This window comes from Natator depressus, chromosome 8, assembly GCF_965152275.1.
Source record: "Natator depressus isolate rNatDep1 chromosome 8, rNatDep2.hap1, whole genome shotgun sequence".
NCBI lineage: Eukaryota > Metazoa > Chordata > Testudines > Cheloniidae > Natator > Natator depressus.
Window position 1 is genome coordinate 94,465,935 of NC_134241.1, and position 20,938 is coordinate 94,486,872.

Sequence of the window (20,938 nt, forward strand, 5' to 3'; positions counted from 1 at the left end):
ATTTATTTGAGCATGAGCTTTTGTGAGCTACAGATGAAGTGAGCTGTAGCTCACGAAAGCTCATGCTCAAATAAATTGGTTAGTCTCTAAGGTGCCACAAGTACTCCTTTACTTTTAAAAAAGTACTTTGTTTTAAAAGATCATTTTAAGGTTGCACATCAAGCGTTTACTGCCAGACTAAGGTTTCCCATGCAACCTTTATTTGGCCCCCTTGTGTGTATGCATTGATAGTATGTGATTGTGTAATTGGTGAAAATTTTCCACAGGACCTCTGCCTCATTCAGTGAACTCGGCAAACGGTTACTTTCACTATTTATTTTTATCCCTCACATTGCATTATTTAATGCACACAATCCAAGCTCCACGTTGAATATAAAATTAGTAATTTCATCATGGGGGTTTCTCTCACCATAGTGGGTATAGCTATCTTTTGAGACTGAGGTGAAACTTCTGGTTTGAGGAGATATACCCATGATAAAAATAAGAATGTAGCTGCCGTGGCTTGAGGAGTTAGACACACCTGCAGGTGGCTATCATCTTGGAGGGGTAGCCACTCGTGCCACCGTGGCTGTATTTCTGTTCATAGTGTACTAGCTTGATGAGAGCTGGCATCGGTATGTCTCTCAAGATGGAAATTATACCTCCAGATTGAAGTAGAGACATACCCACAGAATGCCTTATATGCCTCTCTGAGATTAAGTGGTAATATTGTCCCTATTTTACAGATGCAGAGTTGAGCCAGAGTATAAAGCCAGAATTGTCAAGTGTTCCCTATCTTCAGGTTCCCAATTTAAAACACCTAAGCTCTAATTTTTTCCTGAATACTTATTTTTATAGCAGTTCATGTGTTCAAAACACGTTTCTTGACTTCAGTTGCAATTAATGAGCATTCAGCAAATTTGGAACCAGGTAACTCAGGTTAGGCACTCAGATTTTTGAAGGTTTACAGCTTGGCCAAGTCCGGGAACTTTCACAATGACTGCAAAAAGCACATTTCTGGCATCAGCATGACCTCCCTGCCAAATTTCAAGTACCTGCTCTAAGGCATTCAAGTGTTTTAAACTTAAAGGGGAGGGGGCGCCCATACTCAACGTGAGAAACTTGAGTCTAAACAGTTTGGTAAGTTATAAGCTAGAGCTAGATCAAATTTGTTCAGCAAATAGTGAATGTGCCAAAACATGTAGTTTCTAGGCAATCCAATTTATTTGTGAATTCAGCAATTATTTTTGACTGAATTTAAAAAAGAGGGGGAGGATGGAGAGACTTTTAAAAAGTTGAGTAGAAGTGACATTTCTTTCCAAAATGTCAATTCAAGTCAATCTGAATGAAATTTTCAGTTGTTGGTGAGGAAAAAAATGAAAACTCAGATTGAAACTTTTTGTTTTTCAGTTCAGCTACCACACTGAAAAATCCATTATTCACTCAACTCTATTATAAACAACTACCAACGCCCGTAAATGGGTAATGGCAGGCAGCCTTGCCTATAGGTGATGCTACCAGCTTCACCTATTACGAACTCCAGAGGTTATTTAAAATTAGGGCTGTCAATCGCAATTAACTCACACGATTTAACTCAAAAAATTAATTGTGATTAAAAAAAAAATTAATCGCACTTAATAGAATACCCTTTATTTAAATATGTTTGGATGTTTTTCTACATTTTCAAAAATATTGATATCTATTACGACACAGAATACGTGTACAGTACTCACTTTATATTTTTTATTACAAATATTTGCACTGTAAAAATGATAAAAGAAATACTATTTTTCAGTTCACCTCATACAAGTACTGTAGTGCAATCTATTGTGAACATGTAACTTACAAATGTAGATTGTGTTTTTTGTTGCATAACTGGACTCAAAAACAAAACAATGTAAAACTTTAAAGCCTGCAAGTCCACTCAGTCCTACTTCTTGTTCAGCCAATCACTAAGACAAAACAAGTTTGTTTACATTTATGGGAGATACTGCTGCCTGCTTCTTATTTACAGTGTCACCTGAAAGTGAGAATAGGCATTCGCATGGCACTTTTGTAGCTGGTGTTGCAAGGTATTTACGTGCCAGACATGCTAAACATTTGTATGCTTCGGCCACTGTTCCAGAGGACATGCTTCCATGCTGAAGATGCTCGTTTAAAAAAAAAAAAAGTGTTAATTAAATTTGTGACTGAACTCCTTGGGAGAGAATTGTATGGCTCCTATTCTGTTTTACCCGCATTCTGCCATATATTTCATGTTATAGCTGTCTCAGATGATGACCTAGCACATGTGAAAGTGTTCTTAAAACAAACAGCAGATTTGCCAAAAGGCAAAGGAGGTACCAATGTGACATTTCTAAAAATAGTTACAGCACTCCACTTAAGGTTTAAGAATCTGAAGTGCTGTCCCAGATCTGAGAGGGAAGAGGTGTGGAACATGCTTTCAGAAGTCTTTAAAAGAGCAATACTCTGCTGGGGAAATTACAGAACCCAAACCACCAAAAAATAAAATCAACCTTCTGCTGGTGGCATCTGCCTCAGATGATGAAAATCAACATGTGTTGGTCCGCTCTGCTTTGGATTGTTATCAAGCAGAACCTGTTATCAGCATGGACGCATGTCCTCTGGAATGGTGGTTGAAGCATGAAGGGACACATGAATCTTTAGCACATCTGGCACATAAATATCTTGCGACACTGGCTACAACAGTGCCATGCGAGTGCCTGTTCTCACTTTCAGGTGACATTGTAAACAAGAAGCAGGCAGTATTATCTCTTGCAAATTGTAACCAAACTTGTTTGTCTGAGTGATTGGCTGAAGATGGACTGAGTAGACATGTTTCAGAGTAACAGCTGTGTTAGTCTGTATTCGCAAAAAGAAAAGGAGTACTTGTGGCACCTTAGAGACTAACCAATTTATTTGAGCATAAGCTTTCGTGAGCTACAGCTCACTTCATCGGATGCAGGCTCTAAAGTTTTGCATTGTTTTATTTTTGAATGTAGTTAATTTTTTTACATAATTCTACATTTGTAAGTTCAACTTTCATGATAAAAAGATTGCACTACAGTACTTGTATTAGGTGAATTGAAAAATACTTTTTTTTTACAGTGCAAATATTTGTAATCAAAAAATAAAGTGAGCACTGTACACTTTGTATTCTGTATTATAACTGAAATCAATGTGTTTGAAAATGTAGAAAACATTCTAAATATATATAAATAAATAGTATTCTATTATTAACAGCGCGATTAATCATGATTAGTTTTTTTTAATCGCTAGACAGCCCTATTTAAAATCTAATAATCCCATGTGTGTGGTAGCTTTATTATGTTTTGTCAACAACAGTATGGGTTAACCGACTAAGGACCAATTAAGGAGTTAAGAACCTCTGTTCTAACATCAGCTCCTGTCAGTGTGGCCTTTGACAAAGGAAGATTTCTTATTCCTATATATACATTACAAGGATTTCTGTGTCTCAGTCTTTGTTTGGTTTTCCCCATTTCTAAAATGAGGCAGGTGTTCCGAGGAAGAATTAATATTAAAGTTGGTAAAGTGCTAAGTATTGTTCTAGATAAATTGTACCACTCCTTGTGTAATTCACATACTGCAATGTAAACACTTCCTCTTCTAATCAGTAAATAGATACCCCCACAGCCTTAATTTAAATACTACTGGATTTAAATTTGCAGTATTTTAAGTATAAGATACTGCTAGAATGATAGTCGCTTTCTTCATTGCATACGTGCACTGGAATTAGCCATTAACTACAGAGGAAAAAATGGGCTTTCATAAAGTCATTCAAAAGTAATAGGCGCAGAATTGTTCAGATTTTTCTCTTTAAATTAAAAAAAAAACCACGCCTTGCCCATAATCTGTGATTAGATGTACGATGGGCCATATGGGGCCCTGGCTTTCAGTGTTCCTTTTTCTTTACAGTGTTGTTTGATGCACAATTGAACAGAAAGAGGCTCTGCTTACGTATTAGACCACAAAAATGCAAGTTGATGTGTGTTAGAAAAAGCAACAGGTGTGTAATGTACATTAAATGTTAATATAAGGCACCAGTTCACAACAGATAAATCTTGTTGGAAGAAGACCCCCTACTCTGTCTTCGTAGAAACAACATACTGATTGCAAGTGTTGTGGTGTCCTCCATTTCCTTTACTAGTTTTGATTTTTAACACGGTACAGGGAAAAAAATTAAAATGTTTCCAGGTAATAGTCTCTGCTTATTCTAAGAAAAGTATGTGCGCATAGGGAATTGGCTCCTAAATTCTGGGGTCTGCTACGGTTCCTTAGAATAACTCTACTGATTTCACTGAAGTTGCTTTAGATTTATGCTAGTCTGAGAGTAAAATCTATCCCATATGGTTTGTTCTGGATGTTTGATGAATACATCATTTATGCAACAAGATGTTTGTTCATATTATCAAGTTTAATGTCCAGCTGAAACTCCTAAGAGTCAAAACCACCTTGCCTAACAAGAGGTATTATGTTGGAGCTTAAATAACAATGTTAAATATAATTGGCATGTTGAAGCCACTGTCCTACTGTTGTTTGTGACAATTATGGGATGAGATCTCATTATGGGCGATCACAAGTCAGTTTCTGTGCTGTGTGAACTTGAGATTTCTTTTTTACTGAAGTGTTAGTGTTGTATATGTGCGGTTTTTTTTAAACAGCCGGCCCCTGTGGTTCCTCTTTCAGCTTCCCTTTGTCTTCACAAGTTTTGTTTTTTTTTAAACCACAGCAGTGCAGTGCCTTCAAACGGATCTGGTTGCTTAGGATCATCCCATTACTCTTTTCACAACGTAGCCTCTTGTGTCCCCTTCAGCTGTGGAAAGAGCCCAGGGCGACTGTCAGTTCCTCGCCACACGAGCAGTATTGAGGAAGTGCCGGGGCAGGAGTGAGTAACGAGCGGTGTGTGTGAGACCACACGGGCTAAAAGAAAGCTCTGCAGCCCGGGACTGGGCCAGGGCCCCCCACCCAAGTCACAGCCGGACTGGAGTCGGTCTGCCGACCCGCGCTACCGGGGGACACTCAGGGGGAGCTGGGCGCGAGGCACGCCGGGAGTCCCGGGACGGGTCGTGCCCGTACAGTGCAAGCTCGGTAGTTGCCCGATTCCGTGGCTGTAATTTCAGCTCCCCTGGCCTCGTCACTTCCGGTTGTGGGGGCCCTGCGGGGGCTGGGCTCGAAGCGCCTGATGGGTGGCTCCAACAGGCAGCGAGATGGGCAGCCCCGGAGGAGGAGGAAGTGGGGGCCTGAATGCTGGCGGCTTTGAATGGCGGCGGCAGCAGGGCTCGTGCTGCAGGGACTATGAGGGCAGGCGGCGGCGGCGGGGAGCAGCAAGCGCTGCTCAGGCAGGTGAGGCCCCCGCCCTCTGGCAGCGTAGGGGTCCCAGGCCCGGTTGTCGGGGCAACCGCCTCAGGCCTCGCCCCCGAGAAGCGGAGTAGGGGTCGTGGGTCCCCTAGGCCGGGCGACGGTCGCCCCGGGCTGTTCTGCGGGGTTGATCCTACGGGAGCCGGGTGGACCGTGGCCTGGCCTGATCCCGCGCGCCAGGGCCCCTGCCCGGGGCTCGGCCGCCTGGGGCTGCTGCCCTGGACTGCACCGGGTGTGTGGAGCCCGCCCTGCCCACAGCGGGGACCTCCGGCCATTGGCGGGTCTGGCCGAAAGCATCGCAGTGCCCGCCGCCTGTCTGGGTCGGTAGGGGGCGGCGGGACTCGATGCCGGTGCCCGGCTGGGTGATGCGGGCCTCGCAGCCGGCGGGGGGTGCGCAGTGAGTGGCCGCCCTTGGGCGGCGGGATCCGGAACGTGACTGAACCCCTGAGAGCTGCAATTCTGCAGGTGCCAAAGGGAATTAAATGCCTGAATCCTCTTGCGTTTCAATGGCTGTTAAGCGCCAAACTCGGGTTCTTGGAGATCCCAGCCTGAAAATTAACTTCAGGACATAATGGGGACAGTCAAAAGAGATCTTGCTTCAGGAATGAATCCTGGGTCCTCATTCTTTTTTGCCATTTGCCACAAATGTGCGCTTTCACGTGTGCAGCAGGTCACAAGCAGCATTACCAGTTCTTGCCATTTTACTACAAACCTTGCTGGAGTTGACTGATTATGTGAGAGTCTCATGGTATGTTATGATACAAGTTGCACAGCTGCAGCACTGCAGTTATGCCACTGTAATGCAGGCATTTGCAATAGAAATGTAAGGGATTTTTTCATTACTGGAGTGTGTCCACCCCCACGAGCAGTGGTAGCTAGGTGGACAGAAGAATTCATGACCTAGCTGCGTCTATAGAGGGGGTTAGTTTGATGTAATTACGTCACAAGGGTGCAAATTTTTTCCCAGCCCTGATTGACATAGTTAGGTTGACCAAAGTTTTAGGTATAGACCAATCCTTGGTTTTCCTTTTTTAAAAAATCAAACCTGCATGTTTCTAACTCTCATGGTTGCAGGGAAAAGCTTGAAAACACAATGCAATTGCCACTTAAAACTTCACAAACCAGAAGTCAACTAAAAAGAACCCCAAATTTATTATCTCTAAAACCTCATGAATTTTAGGTTAATCTCATGGTTTATTGGGACCAGATGCATGCTTTTTGAATGCTTGGTGTGGACAGTATTGCACAAGTATCTGACTTCTCTGATAAATTGGGTTATGTGGTGGTTTGGCTGGCATTTGGTTTACGGAGACAGTATTTAAGATTTGTACTGTACTCCTACTCATGTTTTCCTTTGTCTTCTTAGGTTTTGGGTTGGAGAGTGGCTGCTAGTATTGCCTGGTCAGTACTACTACTACCTCTGTGTACGGCAGTCTTCATAAGTATTAGCAGCATTGACTTGTTTCATCCTGTACAATGGATTTCAAGTAGGTGTCCTTCCCTACACGTGAAATGTTTAACCCTCTGTGCAATTGTTAAAGTATTCTATTTCTGCTTGCTGCTTATGCTCTGATTAAACTAAAAATAACTATATTGGCAACGGCACTGTGCTGAAAACTGAGCTTTGGAGGGCTTGCGTAGCCTGGGAATCATTTTATTTCAAGACTGAATCAAGTCCTTAATTTTTAAATTCACCACTCTTACTGAACTCTGTTTTCCAACTATTTTTCCCTGTGGAATCCTTTGTAAGTGAAAGTTCATCTCATAAATCACCTTCCACTGTCTGGTTTTCAAAGTGTTTAATTCTTTGAGTTATGTTGAGGTGCTCTATAGACCACTGGTGAACCAGAGTTTTGAGAACCAGAGCTCTAGGGACGCTGGTTTACCTGCATTTGAGACCTTTCTAAATTTGTGGGAACTGATATGTAAATATGCTTTCCAATATATAACTTGGTGCTTAAATGATAAAGGCTGATACTTATCTTTATCAAAGGTTCAATGGTTTGTTAAAGTGTCTGAGGAAGGAGATAAATATATGCTACATATTAAATAGATTGCAAAAGGAAAACATATGTTTACAGGAGTGGTGTTGATGGTCTCTAATAAACACCAACTGGAAAGCCTAGTAGTTGTGACATTCAGCCTTTCAGGGAGCTGTCATCTTCCCTACCCTTCCGAAAAAGGAATAAACAAACAAAAAGTAATTACCAAATAACTAATATCATAAGCCTCTCTACATGACAGAAGTTTTGCCAACACAAGTTTTGGCATACACCCTTCACGGTTAGTATATTGCGTGTGTGTGTGTGCATACTTGACTCCTTGGGTTGGTGATGCAGGCACCCACTAGGAGTGCTTGTGTTGATGCACAGTGCAGTGCTGTATGGGTAGGTATCCCAGTATATAACCTGCCACTGTTCAGTGCAATGTCTTTTGGGTAGTTTTGGCAATGCATGGTGGGGCAGAATGGAGTCTCACAAGGGTGACTGGGAGAAATGTGGTCAAATACCCATAATACAGTGTTATCCATCCCATAATATCTCTAGCCTATAATTTTAGCATCTATTTTCAATTTCGTATGAACCTGCATGGAACTTGTCACTGTCGGCCATCTCTGACAGAAGCATGGAGCCTGCACAGCTCTGCACTATTGTCATGACCATTGCAAGCATAGGATGCATGATACTCCAGTATTTGCAGAGTGGCAAGAAGAACTGCGGGGAGCCTGATGATTTCCATGTGGTCAGTTTGCCTTGAGACATAGCAAGAACCAACTCAAGGTTCTTGGTGGCGTTCACTGAGCAGCTGCAGATGATGAAGTGCCGCTTCTGGGCCTGAGAAATAAGGACTGACTGGTGGGATTGGATTGCAGTGCAGGTCTGGGACATGAGCAGTGGCCGTAGAACTTTTGGATGCAAAAGGCCACGTGCCTGGATCTGTGTGCTGAGCTCTCCCCTCCACCCCGTCGTCCAACGCATGGACACCAAACTGAGAACTGCACGGATAGTGGAGAAGCGAGTAATGCTCACGCTGTCAACTTGCAATGCTTTGGATTGCTACCAGTCAGTGGGAAGTAATTCTGGAGTAGAAAAATCCACTGTGGGGGGCTATTGTCATGCAGAGCTACAGCGTTCACAGAGCTACAAACAGGGACCTTCTCTTCTGTCCAGCAGATTACCGTTGGCAATGTTGAAATGGCAGTAGGCATAAGATCCAGCCTGTCCCTTCCTCCCTGACTCATGAAGCCATTCGCTGGCCACCTTGACAGCATCAAGGAAAGATTCAACTACAGGCTCAGCACATGCAGAATGAGAGTTGAATGTGCTTTTGGTAGATTGAAAGGGTGCTGGCATTGTTTCCTCACCAGATTGGATTTCAGTGTGAAAAATATCCCAGTGGTTATAGCTGCCTGTTCTGTCCTGCATGATATTTGTGAAGCAAAGGCAGGAGCCGGGGCGGGGGGAGGGGGGGGGGCGTGATTATTGCAGAGGTAGAAGGTTTAGGTGAACTGGCTGTCTGAGTTTGAACAGTCAGACTCAGGGCTGTTAAATGAGCTCAGTGAGGAGCTGGGTAGCCTAAGGCGGCTTTGAAAGACCGCTTCAGCAGCTAGCCATTGTAATGTGCTGTGCTCAACCTGGTGCTGCAGCTTGGGGATCTGTCAGGATTTGTGCTTGCTGCACATCTGTGCATATATCACTGACAGTGCAGTTAATAATGTTGTGGTGCTTGCTGTACATTTTATGACGACGACTGGCACTGATCCTATGGGTTGTGAGTATACAACAGCACTACTTTCACTGCCAGCAGGCATTATCCACCATATGTTGTTAACTAATAAACATGAATAATTTTCAAAACAAGAAAGTTGTATTCAGTTACAAAAACAGCTACAAACAAAAAATCTGAAGAATTTAAAAGTAAATACGTTTTAACTTAAAATCATTTAGAATCTCAAACAAACAAGAGCAGGGAACACTGTCAGTTGTAGCTACGCATACATCAACCATGGCTCTCCCAGGTCAGTGTATATGAAGCTGTGGTTGTCCATGCTTTTCCCCCAACGTGGAGTGGTAGGGGTAGGCATGCAGGCCTTGAGGCCATGGCGGGGAGGCATTGTGCTGCAGTTCTCCACTGACTGAAATGGCAGTTGAGCCTGGGATTGTTAAACTTGGAGACTGTACCTCTCAAGGCCTCAACAGCTACATCACCAAGTAAAACACATAGAGGTACCATTGTCCGTATAGTAGGAATGGAAAATGAAACTTAGGATTCAGAATTCCCCCCTTCTTTTGCTCCCCTAGGTGTTTAAGTAAGACCTGCTTATTGGCACTCTTTCTTCGGAGTGCTTGTTCATGGCACCAGTCATGGTGAGTATGACTCGCCAGGGGTGAGGGAAATAAGGAGGGAATTGCTTGGTTGCATGAAACTGAGTACAGAGCACTGGCACCCTTTTCCACAGGTGGTGGTGGTTTGTTTTAGCTGATATCTCAGTCCTGAGGGTAACAAAGGCAGAGAACACAATTGCTATTGGCATCCCGAAGCTTCCCAGGCCTGTATGCTGCTAGCCTCTTTATGGCAATGACTCTTGCTGAAGTCCTCACCAAATGGCATGGGAAAGTGTTCTACCACAGAGGAAGAAATAAGACTGCCAACCCTAGAAACCTTCAGGAGAGGACTGCAGAGTACCTCCATGCAAGTTACATTGAGAGCTCTCAGGAGATTCAAGGGACGTTCATCTGTATGTAAACAAACTGCTCTGCATGGCCACCTTTGTCTCACTCTGGAGGGGAATGAGAAGCAGATATCAGCTCTACATCTTTGTTGTACCACTATCTTTTATAGTACAGGTAAATTAATGCAATGGTTTTCAACCTTTTTTCAGTTGTGGACCCTTAAAAAAAATTTCAAATGAAAGTATGGACCACTATGGAAATCTTAGACATAGTCTCACCCCACGGGTCCACAGACCCCAGGTTGAAAACCACTGAATTAATGAAAAGTCAGTAGCTGTGTCTTGCTAAGTTGGGGGTGCTATCAGTGTAATTGGAAAAATTTTTACATGCTTATCTGAGGTTCCTTCCCCTGCTTTGGGCATGCCTGTGCTCAACTGCAGGGACTGGTTGGACTGCGGTGGAGTCAAAAATGGGACCTGACCCCCCTGTTTGCCTTTCTCTCATATTCCTCATTCACCACCACCTTCTCTCTGTTCATGGTAGAGGCCTGTGACTCTGACGCCTTAGAGGTATCCATGGTGGTGGTCAGGATAGTGTTGGGATTTCTCCCAATGATGGTATGCAGCTCTTTGTAAAAGCAGCAGGTCTGCAGCTTCGCACCGGATCAATTGTTGACCTCCCTGGCCTTCTGGTATGCTGCGCCAGTTCCTTGGCTTTCACGAGGCACTGTTGCTGGTCCTTGTCGTACCCCTTTACCTGCATCCCCCAAGCAATCTGCTTATAGATGTTGACATTTCTACAGCTGGTTCAGAGCTGTGCCTACACATCCTCTTCTCCCCACAGACCCAGGAGATCAAATGTCTGCTGTCTACTCCAGGTCAGAGCACGTCTGGAGCATGTAACCAGCATGGCTAGCGGGGCAGTTGTGCACAACAACAAAGAGCAGATAGGTGTGCTCACCAAGCTGGACAACCAGGGAAAAGGCATTTCAGGAATTCTCTGGGGTTTTAAAGGGAGGGCTGGGGGAGCTTCCAGTCTGTGACCCGTGGGCAGTGGAATTCACAATTGTGGCTGGAGTGGTCTGTTGGGCATTGTGGGTATAGCCAGACAGCCAGCCCCCCGCCCCTCTCAGACCAGCATTGCTGGAAACACACGGGAGCCAAAAACCACAGGGCACTTAACATGAATTCCAGCACAGCCTTTGAAGCTGAGAGAAGCACAGGTGTGCTGCTACAATGTGCCACTGGGAACATACACAACAATTGGGCTCACAGCAGGCAGAGGCGCTGTGACAGACATGGCTCTTAGCCCCTACTAAAACAGCATGATGCATACACACCAACATCCTAGGTGGGAAAATATTTACCCTGATAAAAGAAATGTCCAGTAGTCGAAACTTATTGTTTCTCCCTTGCAAGTGTGAACTACTCTTGCGAGAGCTGGCGTCACCCCGACAGACCAGCCCCAATTTGGCATAGAAAGGAGAAAGAGAATAAAGGAGTACAGAGGTATAAGTAGGGGACCTACAGCACCATGATTTTTGAGTGCTTTTCACTATCTATCTGCTGGTCAGATAAGTGACAGCCTCCCAAGGCTTCTGCAGCTAAGAGGGTCCCTAAGCCTTGTCCCTTATTCGTCTTTCCGCGGAATTGAGTGACCGATCCTGGCTTGGCACCGCTGGAATCGAGAGATGCAAGGAGGGTAAGAAGCACCCACACCTGATCTCCTATCTTTAGTGTACACATATTTTGAAATAGAGCTCTATACTTTGTTTTCTTTCTTTGGGATTGTAGCTTCAGTTTTGTAACTTGTTTGTGTGTGTAACATCTCTACATTTAAATAAGTAGGCAGTAGCAATTTTGTAACCACATGATTAGAATCTAGTTTAATAAATTTTGGTAACCATTTGTGCATAAGCCTGACTTGTTTCTCTGGTTTACTGTAAAGCAGCCAACACAATTAAAGAACCTCAGCCGTTTTGGCTATAAAGCCTGGCCATTAGGTGAGAGTACTAAGAGCCTAGCGTTGAGTTGTGCCGCCTCCACGGGGCAAACTCTTGGGGCACCTGTCAGTCAATCCTGATTGCCCGCTGCGAAGGAGCTCTGAGCTCTAGCAGTTAAAGTCACGGGTGGTTAGGACCTTGGGGCATCCGTCAGCCTAGCCCGGGCTGCCCGCCGCGAAGGGACAGTGCGTCCTAGCGGTTAAAGTCACGGATGGTATAAAACGGACATAGCTGGCACCTCACCAAACATCCCTGGCCATCGGCTAACAGTGGGACAGCTGCTGGAGGATTGTTAGGGTCAACAGGTAATGCAGTGTGTACACTGATGGTGTATTGAACCCAGTACATTGACCATGGCTCAACACCACTCAGGGGGGCTGGTGTTGTTATGTCAGCACTTACATTTGTGGGAGATGGATTTAAGTGTAGACACGTGTGCAACTAGGTCCATGTAAGCTGCCTTGCACCGACCTAACTTTGTAGTATAGACCAGGCCTTAATTTTCATAGTAAGGTTTGTCTAGGTATGGGTGCTATTGCTGAAAGGGGAATTACTTCAGCTATATTAGAAATACGTGCATGTGTCCAAATTAAATTGCAACATTCTGTATTTCCATATATGACAAATCCAATTACTAAGATACACAACATGCTTCATTGAAGTATGATTGTTTATCTAGAACCACTGTGCAGCTGCACATTACAAAATACTACGTTCTTAATGAAATAACCTATTGATTGTGATTATGCATTATGTACCTAGATGCTCAATATTAAACATTTGCTAGTATCATAGCTTTATACTGTACTATTGCACCTTATGAACAGTGTCTTCTCTTTCTTTCATTTTAGATTCATTCAATGATTGGTATACTTCCTATGTCATCTTTTGTATCCTTCTTATGTCAGTGGTGATACTGATAATAAGCATCTTCAATGTTGAATTTTATGCAGGTGGGTTATGAAAATTGCTGTCAACAAGATATTTAACCTTTAGCTAAATGAGAGGACTGTCTTGAAGGATTTTGTTTTTATACTTTATGTATTGGCTTTATACAGTGTTGTATGGATTGATTGAAAGTGGAATGCCTTAAAGCTTATTTTAATTAGGTATCTAATGGTGGCTTCTGTGTTAGACACTTCATAATAGTCAAATTGACTTGCTCTGGTCAGAAACGCTGAATAAAAAAACCCGATCCTCTTTAAAATAACTATTTTAATTTTGGATTCTTCCATAAAATTTGGATTCTGTATGTAGCCTCAACAATCCACTTGCGTTTGGGGAGTTGGATCACCAGCGGTGAATGTAGTAGCGGAGCAGTGTCCCCTGGACAGGCTCCTCATCCACTTCAAAATTCTGTACAAGCTTGTTCCAGTGCTATATATTTCCATGTATTCACCAGCCATTTTGCTCTGCCCCACTAACATGACTGCACTTTGGAGTAGGAAGGGGATCTGCTGTTATCCTCGTGCTACTTCATACGCCTGAAACTCTCCTCTGTGCTGCCCAGTTACTTTATCTATTTATATCAGCTTATGGTTGATTGTAACTAAAGTGTTCTGTGATGTCAAAGGTATCACATGCAAATGAAACACAAACTATGAGTTTTATTTAGCAGTAGATAATAATCCTCCATGGTTTTTTATTTTTTTTATTTGCAGTTGTGCCTTCTATTCCCTGCTCTCGATTAGCACTGTTAGGAAAGATTATTCACCCACGGCAAGTTATCCATTCAGTTGTTCATGCTATAATGGGAATGCTGATGGCATGGTGTGCTGCAGTTATGACTAAGGGGAAGTTCCAGTTCCTTGCTTTACCCTGCACAGCTTCAGAAAGGTGACTTTTTTTGTATTGTGCAAGTAGTACCGTTTTGTACTAAAATGAGTTCACTGGACATTTCCTAGAGGAAATAACCCTTTAACTTCTAGCAAAAGATGAGCAATTGTGTGTCTGTTCTTAAACTTTCTTTAGTTTGAGTACTGGAAGGAGAAGAGTACTTCAGTGAAGAATGACAAGTGATTAGTTTACAAACATTGCTGTGGATAATTTTTTTTTAAAGTTTGACCAGAAGCCCTGACCCTCTGTTACTATGATTATTAACAGAAATGGACTATAGAATCATAAAAATGTAGGACTAGAAGGGATCTCGATCTTCTAGTCAGCCCCCTACGCTGAGGTTGGACCAGGAATACCTAGACATTCCCTGATGTGGCTTGTCTAACCGGTTCTTAAAAACCTCCAGTGAGGGGGATTCCACAACCTTAATTGGTATACATTACACAAAAGAGACACAGTAGTGTGAATTCATTGTTTCATTTACTATAGTACTATATATTCATATTTAAACGGTATGATGGGGAAATATTTAGTTTATACACCTCTACCCTGATATAACGCGAATTTGGATGTAACGTGGTAAAGCATTTCCCCTCCTCCCACGCCCTCCCAGGCCCTCCCACACTGCCGCCATAGGTGCCAACTCTGTGAGTGCTCCAGGGCTAGAGCACCCATGGAGAAAAACTGGTGGATGCAGAGCACCCCCCGGCAGCTCCCTGCCCTGCCTCAGCTCACCTCCGCCCCAAAGCATGCTGTTGCTCTGCTTCTCCCCCCCTCCCTCTCTCCCAGGCTTGCAGCGCCAAACAGCTGATTCACGGCAAGCCTGGGAGGAAGGGAGGGAGGGAGGAGAAGCGGAGCACTCGGGGGAGGAGGCGGAGCAGAGGTGAGCTGGGGCTGGGGTGGGGGGGGGCACGGGGGGGCGGCAGCAAGTAACCGGGGGGGCGCAGAGGAACTGCTACCTGCCCCAGCTCACCTCTGCGCCGCCTCCTCCCCTGAGTGCTCCGCTTCTCCTCCCTCCCTCCCTTCCTCCCAGGCTTGCTGTGAATCAGCTGTTTGGTGCTGCAAGCCTGGGAGAGAGGGAGGGGGGGAGAAGCGGAGCAATGGCATGCTTTGGGGCGGAGGTGAGCTGAGGGAGGGCGGGGAGCTGCCGGGGGGTGCTCTGCATCCACCAGTTTTTCTCCATGGGTGCTCCAGCCCTGGAGCACTCACAGAGTCGGCACCTATGGCGGCAGCGTGTCTGGCTCCAACACGCTGCTCTGAGCGGCGTGTTAAGGGGGCCGGGCCAGGGGGTTGGATAAGGGGCAGAGGGTCTCGGGGGGGCAGTCGGGACAGGGAGCCGGGGGAGGGGAGGGTTGGATGGGTCAGAGGTTCTGAGGGGCCAGTCAGGGGGCGGGAAGTAGGTGGGGGTTGGATAGGGGGCGGGGCCAGGCTGTTTGGGGAGGCACAGCCTTCCCTACCCAGCCCTCTATAGCAGGTCTGATATAATGAGGTTTCACATGTAACGCGGTAAGATGTTTTTGGCTCCCGAGGACCGTGTTACATCGGGGTAGCGGTGTATATAAAAAAATTTCACAGTAAAATGACTAAGTATTTTATCAACTACAATTGGTTAATGTAGTAAAAGCATCCTGATCAGCTAATAACTTAGGTTAATAATTAAATCAGTGTTTTAATATCGTGCATTGCAAAGAGCTGCAGGAGACACATAAAGAGCGACTTGTGGCTCACGAGCCTCAGTCTGCGTGTCCGTGATCTAACCTAAATCTCCCTTGCTGCAGGTTCAATGCTGAAAAGGTCAAATGACCCTTCCGCTGTAAAATGACTTAAGAACCTGTCTCCTGTTCTATATGGCATCTTCAGTAGATCTTAGTCCCCCTCACCCCATGATAGACAAGTAGCAAGAACAGGTAATAGGACTAGCAGCTCAGATAAAACTTGCTCTGGTATACATCCCTCACTGATACTTTGAGAATATTTTTCATTTACACCAATCAGATGAATAAAATCAAAGCTCTGCTTAACTAAAGTTAGAAGCTAAAATGGAATCTAGAATAGTAATTTACAGTATTATAAATCATTTCTTTACTTTAGCCTAGATGGTGCTGTTCAACACATGTGTCTAAATGAGTATCACCTCTTCCTCCTGCTGTCTGGAGCTTTCATGGGCTACAATTATAGTCTCTTGTACCTTGTTAACAATATGAACTATTTGCCATTTCCAATCATACAGGTAAGAGGCTAAAAATCTTTGTAAAGATAAATATCTAATCAGCTCAAATGACAAAGGGTAAACTTGGAGGGTTTTTTATTTTTTTTTTTTTCGGTCTGCTTCCAGTATCAAAATATGTGGATGCCAATGGCCAAGCACTTGCATTCTTTTATTAAACCAAACAAGGCTTTCAGCTTAAATCCTAGCAATCCCTCCCCAGATCCCATAAAATCCTAATGTTAAAATAAACCAAAAATCTCTTACTGTTACAACCAAGTAAAATTTACACAGCCCTGAAGCATGGTAAATTCTGGCTCAGGTGGACCACTGTGGGTAGTGAATTCCAGATGTGAGAATGCCCTGCCATTGAGTTTAACTCCAGGAACTTGCATCAGGAGTGGCCTGTGTATTCTAAGCCTCATGATGTGGGGGAAAAACAAGTTTTCAGTGAACAGGTTACTAAACTAATTCAAGCATAAATCATAACCACTTGAATCACACTCAGAAGCAAAAAGCCAGCATCAGTCACTACTGTTACATGTGTATAGTGCTTGTGGGCTGCTGTATTCTGCACTAGCTGAAGCTACTGGGTGCTTTTGAAGGGTACCTGAAGAGGTAGACTCTTGGTACTGCTACTACCTCAGAATCTAGGAGTAGCAATGGATCCCAGTTGATTTCTAGACCGACGCTTGGTCTAAACACAGGTGTACTGGTTTAACTGAAGGTGTCTTAAACAGATTTAGTTAAACTAAACTCATATATGCCAGGTTTAAACTAAATTAAGAGTATCAACACAATGTTTTGTGCTGGTTTGTCAGTAAATTTACATGTGCTTCCTATAATAAAATCTGATATAGCTTTAGAAGCTTGCAGTTTCATATTGGCAACTCTCCTTTTCTGAGACTGTTTATCTAAATGAGAAGGTAAATCTTGCATACATTTTATTGGTGAGACTCTTTTCAGTTTCCAGAGGAAATATGTAATATGACTATCTGCCTCTATTTCATGGTTTTGAAGGATTGTCATAAACTTAAAAATTCTACTGTTGTCTGAATTTTTTCCTGCTTTTTAGTATAGAACACCTGAGGTTCTGATTAAGAGAATAGAGAAGAAACATACTTTCCTCTATTTGCAATTTACTTCGTGCATTTGGCACAAATTAATTTGTGTGTGTGTGTGTGTAGTCAATTTCCCTGTTTCTTCTGTGTGGTCAATTTTCTCTACTTGTATGGTTTTTTTTGTTTTCTTTTTTCCCCACACAGAAACAGGGGAGGAAAAAAGAATGTACAATCACATTTTCTGGTTTCAATTGCAGAAACTACAACCGGGGGACTCGGGAGTTAACGGGTAACACCCGAAACTACTTCTAATTAATCTTTTAAAGTTGACTAGACTTCAGGTTGACTGCATTTGTTTGAGGACTTTATCATACTTGATTTCCTTTGAATGCAGAATGCTTCAACTAATCTTTTTCTTTTTCTTTAGCAATACAAGTACTTACGTTTCAGAAGATCTTTGCCCCTGCTGGTTAAACGTAGTTGTGTGGAATCACTGTACTTGGTTAGAAACATCTGTGTTGCATATTATTTTTTTGGTAAGAGTTCTGACACTTTTTTTCTTGTCCCTATATACTAAGAGAATTTTTTAACCAATTTATTAATATTTATTATTCAGCCCTAAAAATAACTTGTCCAGGGTGCTTAGGTTTTTTTATTAGGTAAGTAAAATAAGTATTTTTCACCATTATGGTAAAGTGTAGGTGAATGGCTTACTGGCTCAGCCACACAATCATGGCCATTTTGTATTCTAAGCCTAAAGGATATTGAAGTATTCCTCTTCCACTTGCCGTATTTATATTCTATAGGTAATGACGGTACTTTAGAAATGCAAAGTATTCTAGATCACTTTCCACTGAAGATTCCAAAGTCTTGTACTGACATTTATCTTTGTAACAGCCCTGTGAAGTAGATGTGCATTAGCCCTGTTACAGAAGTCACTTGGATGAGACCCTTAGAGAAGCCATTAATAGACCTAGGAGTAGAATCCACATCTCCTGATTTAGTCAGGGGCTTTAATCCTAAAAGACATCTATTCTTTCTGTAGTCAGTCTCTGAAAAATATCACCTTTTTCCACTATACACACGTTGCCAGTCTTCATTAGTGTATAATCTGCCTTCATTCTGACCTGAAAGTTCTTACTAGCCTTTTTTTGTGCACTTCAAAGTTTTAGAGATCTATTTTACATGTCATTCTGTTACTACTTAGGTTACATTCCAAGAGCATGGATAAGTACCACAATGGACCTTCATACAGATAGGTAAGTAGTACAAATGACTGCCTTTTAGAATACAAGAAGGGAATATTTTTCCCTCACATCACATACATGTATTCCGTATATATTCTCCTCCCAATCTTTGTAGAATCTCTTTATTTATGACAATTCCTTGTTTAAAATGGCAAATGTTGGGAGCTTAACATCACTCTTAGTTGACTGAAGAGTTTTGGATCTTACAGAGCTATCAGTGCTGACAAGTTAAAAGAACTAAATGGGTTTTTGATAAAATGTTTGTCCAAGTAACTAAATTTCTCATAGTAAGCTTTAATCCATAAATATTTTGTGTTGCAGAAGTCAATTATAAGCATTTTCCAATACTAAACGTGTTTGGAGATATATATACACACAAATTTTTTTTTTACCCCCAGTAAACTTCATCCTCTTGACACACTTACTGGTCTTCTGGATCTATCCTTGCTCTACCATACCTGGTTATGTGGTATATTTCTTCTCATTACTTGGCACATTGCATGGCTACTCTTCAAAATCTATGCTACAGAGGTTAGTATTGGGTGACTGTGTTATATGGGGATGACATCTATGTTGTGGGGAAAAAATGCTTATGTTTAAAAGCAATATTCGCTTAGAATAGTTTAAACCAGTGGTTCTCAAACATTACATAGCAGGGCCCATGCTTTAATGCAGAGACTAGCTGATGAATATCTCTCATCCCTTTTTTGATTGTTTTAACTATTTTCCTTCCCCTTTCCAATAGCATACCAAGGTTGTGGCATCTATAGACAACTACAGTTTAAATGGAAAACTAATATTTGGAGAATATCTGTTTTTTATTGCAGTAGCTCAACTTGAAATGAGAGAGCATCATGTGCTCAGCCAACATTTGGTGAACTGTACCTTTTTAGAAACTTCAAACAAAGTCCCCAAAGTACATAACTCTGTAATGCAAACAATTTTGGTTTAACAGAATACAGACTGAGCTATTGAAAGAGATTTCAAAGCATCTTGGGAATTAATACATTTTTCTTCTCTTTTACTTAATTGTTAAGCATCAAATTAATATGGCTAAAAAGATTTATTTTACTATGACTCATAATGTATTTAAAGCTGAGACCATGATTCAATAAAAGAAACAGTGGAGTCCCAATGGTAAAGAATTGGAGTCTTATTCCTCGTTGTCTAGTTTAGATATTTTTTTTGTAAGACAGCAGAGAATAAAAATACCCCTTCCCCCCCATAACATTACATTATTTTTTTTCATAGACTTTGCTGAGTTGCAGCTTAGCAGGAAAAAAAGGGCTGAGGTTTTAAAACCTAAAGCAATGTTTTCTTAAAATATGGGGCAGGCATCTCAGTTGTTCAGAGTGTCAGCTTTCATTCAAAATCTCTAGCTGTTACGAAGATGGAGAAAACCTTCAAAATGTGACTCAACTATAACTACTGCAGTGATGGCTACCTGAATTTTCAGAGATCCTGGAACGATAGCTTTGAGGTTTGAACTGCCCTATTTCAATGGGTGCTAGCTCAAATGCTAATGATGAAATATCTACATTAATCATTTTACTAGTCATAAAATCATGTAAGACGAGAGGAGGTGTTGTTGTATTATGAAAATGTAAAATATGGGCAGGCCTTTGACAACTTACGGCAGGGCTGAAATGGGTTGCAGTTGGTTTCATGTTCCTGAATGGTAGTGTGGCTCCCAAAAGTTTGGGAAATACTGACCTACAAACAAATTCAGAATGCAAAGAAGTTTTTCTACAAACGTGGGCAGGAAGTTTTAGCAATATCAGAGGAGATATGTACTCCCCTTTACTTTGAGAACACTGGGAGAATTTGGTCTTTATTTTTCAAAATGTAAGTAACTTTCCTGTGATTAGAAGACTGTGCCAGGGTAATAACAGTAAGGCAAGCATGACAAAAATTGCAAGCCAAAGCAGTTTATTTTAATACAAACTACTTCAGAGACTCAAATAGGAGGATTAAAGTTTATTAATGAAATACAAAGATTCAGATGGATTTATAGAAGTCCTCCCTCTCAAGTCCTTCAGGAAAGCCAGGGATATGATTACTTCAGCTTTTAGTATAATTTTAAAATAATTACATTTTCCTATGCACCTTTGTAGACTCCTTAAGAATTCCACATAATGATTTATTGCTGCCCTGCTGAGAGTCTAAAACTGGCATTTTTAGTTTCTCTATTGGTCTGTTTTAAGTCCACCCTAATTTCCAAATTGGAACTTTCTGAAGAAAGTGTCCCATTTATTAAAGGCATCAAAACATGCCTCTAGACCCTGAGGTTTCCTTATAAAATATTTTTTGGCTATTCAACAGAAGAGATCACAGGGAAAGTTTGTTTACGCATAAAAGGTGATGTGGTGGGGTTTTTTTTAGGTTGTTCAGCTCACCAAAAGTAGCTGTACATACAGTTGAGTGTGGTGTAAGCTGGTAGGTCTCTAGAGTAATTCTTATTCTGCTTTGAAGTCATTTTATTAGCTGTTTGGTTTTTTAATGTGATAGAACTTAGTTTCTATTTAGAAATGGAGGGAAGAAAAAAAAATGGTTTC

At 42.3% G+C, this 20,938-nt stretch overlaps 1 protein-coding gene across 3 annotated transcripts in view; it reads left to right on the forward strand.

The window, feature by feature from the left end:
- Nucleotides 1–5,229: 5,229 nt before the first annotated feature.
- The window catches only part of NDC1 (NDC1 transmembrane nucleoporin), a 32,926-nt gene continuing 17,217 nt past the window's right edge, over nucleotides 5,230–20,938 (forward strand). For all 3 annotated transcript variants that reach the window (XM_074961705.1, XM_074961706.1, XM_074961707.1), the window contains exons 1-8: nucleotides 5,230–5,343; nucleotides 6,725–6,845; nucleotides 12,885–12,986; nucleotides 13,695–13,869; nucleotides 15,961–16,099; nucleotides 17,564–17,672; nucleotides 18,344–18,395; nucleotides 18,782–18,914. In XM_074961705.1, coding sequence (XP_074817806.1) covers nucleotides 5,245–5,343; nucleotides 6,725–6,845; nucleotides 12,885–12,986; nucleotides 13,695–13,869; nucleotides 15,961–16,099; nucleotides 17,564–17,672; nucleotides 18,344–18,395; nucleotides 18,782–18,914 — 930 coding nt within the window. In that variant the 5' untranslated portion in view covers nucleotides 5,230–5,244. The remainder of the gene's footprint in view (nucleotides 5,344–6,724; nucleotides 6,846–12,884; nucleotides 12,987–13,694; nucleotides 13,870–15,960; nucleotides 16,100–17,563; nucleotides 17,673–18,343; nucleotides 18,396–18,781; nucleotides 18,915–20,938) is intronic.